The sequence below is a fragment of the Agrilus planipennis genome, unplaced genomic scaffold, assembly GCF_000699045.2.
Source record: "Agrilus planipennis isolate EAB-ADULT unplaced genomic scaffold, Apla_2.0 scaffold36, whole genome shotgun sequence".
Lineage (NCBI taxonomy): Eukaryota > Metazoa > Arthropoda > Insecta > Coleoptera > Buprestidae > Agrilus > Agrilus planipennis.
Genome location: NW_020438956.1, coordinates 352,521 through 356,568, shown reverse-complemented (window position 1 = coordinate 356,568; position 4,048 = coordinate 352,521). Strand labels below are relative to the sequence as shown.

At 34.9% G+C, this 4,048-nt stretch overlaps 1 protein-coding gene across 1 annotated transcript in view; it reads left to right on the top strand.

Moving 5' to 3' along the window:
* The first annotated feature begins 2,029 nt into the window (after nucleotides 1-2,029).
* The window catches only part of LOC108733976 (cubilin homolog), a 257,794-nt gene continuing 255,775 nt past the window's right edge, over nucleotides 2,030-4,048 (top strand). The window contains exon 1 of the mRNA XM_025974987.1: nucleotides 2,030-2,569. Coding sequence (XP_025830772.1) covers nucleotides 2,533-2,569 — 37 coding nt within the window. The 5' untranslated portion in view covers nucleotides 2,030-2,532. The remainder of the gene's footprint in view (nucleotides 2,570-4,048) is intronic.

Below are 4,048 nucleotides of genomic sequence, written 5' to 3'. Positions count from 1 at the left end.
ATATTACAAATTTAATTGTAATAATTAAGAAACTTGAAATAATTTTTAAATAAATATGTCAAAACTGAGATTATTACAAATTACCTAATAAATTCTAGTATTTCTACGGCAAACTTAGTCATTTACAATCAAAAATTGTAATTTTTGCGTTGTCATAAAAATTTAGTTTTCTCCGTGAAGTTGTGATGAGATGATGTTTTCCTCTGGGCTCCGACCTGAAAATTTGCTCTTTCATTTCTATATTTAAAGTAGGTAGTGGTAGTATCCTTTTCCATAAGTTTTTCGTAAGGACAAACTCATTAACGATGTGTATTGTATGATACAGAGAATAGGTGGTATTTAAGATGTACCAGTAGGTGATCACTGATCAATTATGTTGGGACGTGTAGTTGATGCATTGGGCAATGCAATTGATGGAAAGGGCCATACAATGTTTCCAAGTAGGTGTCAAAGTCTCTGATATGTCTCTAACAGAGCTATGCAGACTGTTGTTTCCTTGCACAATTTACCTTAATAACTTATACACATTCGCAGAACTGCAACCACAGCCCAATAGGTAGTTAATTGTCTTATTGTCTCCTATTAACAGAACATTCAAGTACAAACAAAGTTGTTGTCAATAGTAGATCATTTAGGGCACGGAAGTACGGAAGTGTCATAGTTTTAAAACTTTTTGTTTAAATAAAAATTTCTGTATTCTATATTAGATTAGAAGATCCTAGCATTAAGTTTAACAATATGACATACATAAGGCAATGTTGATCATCATCATTATAAGGTAGTCAGTCCTAAAACTGGTTGGACACGCACCTCCACTCTCTCTAAAATTAGAACATCCCATCCATATCCTTAACTATTTACTAGGTCTACCCCTACTCCTCTTCACTCATTTTTCTGTCTCTAATATGTCTCTGACTAGACCTTCCATACAGTCCTTTGTTGATCATATAAAAAATAAACGAACAACAATGTGTTACTGAGAGACCCAGTTGTTACTTTCGTGTGGTTCTGATATATAATCTGACGGTTGGGCTAGACTCAATTTCCAAACGATACAGTTTCTTTTTTACTTTTTTTTGAGTAGCATAACTATCATTCTCTCGTTTTTGTTTTTCAACGTTTATCATCATCATCATCATCATCATAAGGTCGTCAGTCCTGAGACTGGTTGGACACCACTCTTTCCAATCCTGAGCTAAACTTCGCATTTCCTTAAAACTAGAACAGCCCACATCCTTAACTATTTGCGAACAGTATCTAATCTAGGTCTACCTCTACCCCTCTTAACTCCTGTTTCTGCCTCTAATAGGTCTCTGAGTAGACCTTCATGCCTGAGAAGGTGTCTTACCAACCTATCTCGCCTATTGATTATTGACTTCCATAGAGTCCTCTGTTCTCCTATTCTTTCTAATACCTCTTCATTACTAACCTTTTCTACCCACGTTATCCTCATCATCCGCCTATAACACCACATTTCGAACGCTTCTAACCTTTTCTTTTCCGAGGCGTCCACTGTCCATGTTTCGCAGCCGTACAACGCCACGCTCCAAACATACACCTTTAACAACCTTTTTCGAATTTCTAAATTAACCGTTCCCGGGCATAGAAGTGACTTCTTTTTATTAAAGGCAACACGACCCTGCGCTATTCTCTGCTTTATATTCCTACTACGTTTATGTATTGATATAATATTTCTCCTTTCGAACTAGTGAGATAAAAAATTTTAATTTATGCTATTATAATTAAGTATACTAACTTTCAAATTCAAATCCATTCTTCTTTCATTTCCTAACAAACTTCTAATGAACGGTTTAGATCAGTCACCCTGTAGATGACAAATTAAAACCCCTTTTTAGGATAAACAGTGCACTAGTGTAGTGCACCTAGATAGGTAGTATCAGATAGATTACAAGTCGAGGAAAGCTTTTGGCAAGTGCATTTCTAAGTGGCGTCCAAAGTGAGAAGTATCAGCTGCGAGAGGGTATTAATTGGACGTTCGAGGCGGCGGGCGTCGCGATGCTCTAGGATACCGAACAGAAGATCACGTCGACGACCTCGACGCTAGTCAGTTTCGCTTGCGACGCTTCGTCGTCAGGGTGTCGTCCGGTTCGTTTTAACGACGCGCGCGCCTAAACGTCGCGACCCAGAGCGTCGAAAATGTAGCCGTGAAAAAAGTATTTTATTTAAATAAATTAAATTAGATAATATTAACAACAACAACAACAATTATAAACATACGTGACGGACGGTGTATTAGTTTTTGTTTATTTAATATTTATGTTAATAAACCTGATCTGCCCCTATGTTTACATACGAGATGTGAACTATAATCTGCCACTTAATTTTCAATTGGGCTGAAACTTTTTTTTAAATTTAAATTGAAGTGACAATAGCAATTATTGCAATTGTATTATTGTGCAATAATACGATATTATACACTGTGCGAAAAGTTTAGAAATTAATAAAAAGTGATACATATGCCCTCGAGGTGGAAAACCCTGAATGGAAGTGGAATCCTAGACTTTTGCACTAATGTTATCAGCAAAATGTTTAACTATACCGCTATTATGTAAGTCTAATTTATTTATAAAATATATATGAGCTTTAAAGAAAATGATTCATGTGCAGACTCAGCTGCACTATATTTTAGCAATTAAGTATAAAACGCCTAAACTCCAAGCCGTCTAAAGTGGCGGCCCATGCAATAAAACTGCCAACAATAGACCGCCTTTGCCATGCCTAAGTGCAATTACAACTTTATGGCACCATTCAAACGAAACCCGTTTTATATTCTGTTATGTATCTGTACATACAAAGCTCAAAATAGTTTGAAAACTTTCACAACGGTGTATTCAAACGAATTCCACTATTCTGTTTTATCGAAATGTGGGAGATGCACAGGTAGTATAACATTTTTGTAGAATTTCAGCTACAAATATAAAGTCATCAAGAGTTATTGTCCTTTAACATTGTCACTAAATAAAATTTGGGCCGTCGTCCTTATTCCTGAAGTTTTATTACTTCAGCCGCCACTTTAGATGGGTCAGAGTTTAGTTCATGAATTTTTGAATAACTCGACGTTCGGAAAGATTAACATAGATATTTATGTAGAGAAAACCTAGAAAGAGGTACGATTAGGTGCTCCTCTTTAATGATGGACATGTTTGAATTTTTAACTATTTTAAGTAAAGTTTTTTTTCTTTCGAAGCCACCGAAAAGGTCGCTGTAAATAGCTGACGAACACGAAAAGCTTCCCCAAATGCTATTTTATACTTAGCAGCTAACTTCATGATGCCTTGCATAGAAGACCATATATCAAATAATACCTCTAGCTGCATAAGAAGAACTTAGAACTTCGGCATGTGATCATATGGATATAGTGGAATCAATTTTTCAGTATTTTCACTTGTATAATATTCTTATTGTTTAACAGGTTTGTGCGAATGTTTGGTATTGAATTCAAACGTTTTGAGTTTATATCGTAAAAAGTATGTAATTTTATCTTAAACCCTTAAAAATTCTATTCTGTAAAACATACTTATCACAGTTATCAATTTTTACCGGAAGTGTTCGTTTTCGGTGATGTCTGAAAATCCTGTTCTGAATTAATTTTAAATTTTCCAGCAAAAGTTTTGGCACTTCTTATTAAGTTTAGAATTACATTCTGCTGTTGCTTTATTGAAATTCTCTGGTTCTATTAATAAGTAATGTTTATTGCGTCTGCAATGTACAAGTCTTCCTTTCCTTTTTGTCCCGTTTTTACAAAGAGCTTACAGCAACTGTCTAACTTTGAGGTTTTTGGATAGAGATATTAACTAGGAGTCTGATTTCTTGATGATACTGCGAGGGTAGATAATCTTTGCCACCTGTCAGATTTCAGTGAACACCGAACCAAGGACCAATATTATTTTTATGTTCCTTATGTCTTTTTGTAATCTTATTACAACCCATTTACAACCCATATACACAAATGCTTTTCGAGTTTCTCAAGTAGTTTTACCTAAAAATCATAAAACAGGTCTATTTTTAACATATTTCCTAATTAATA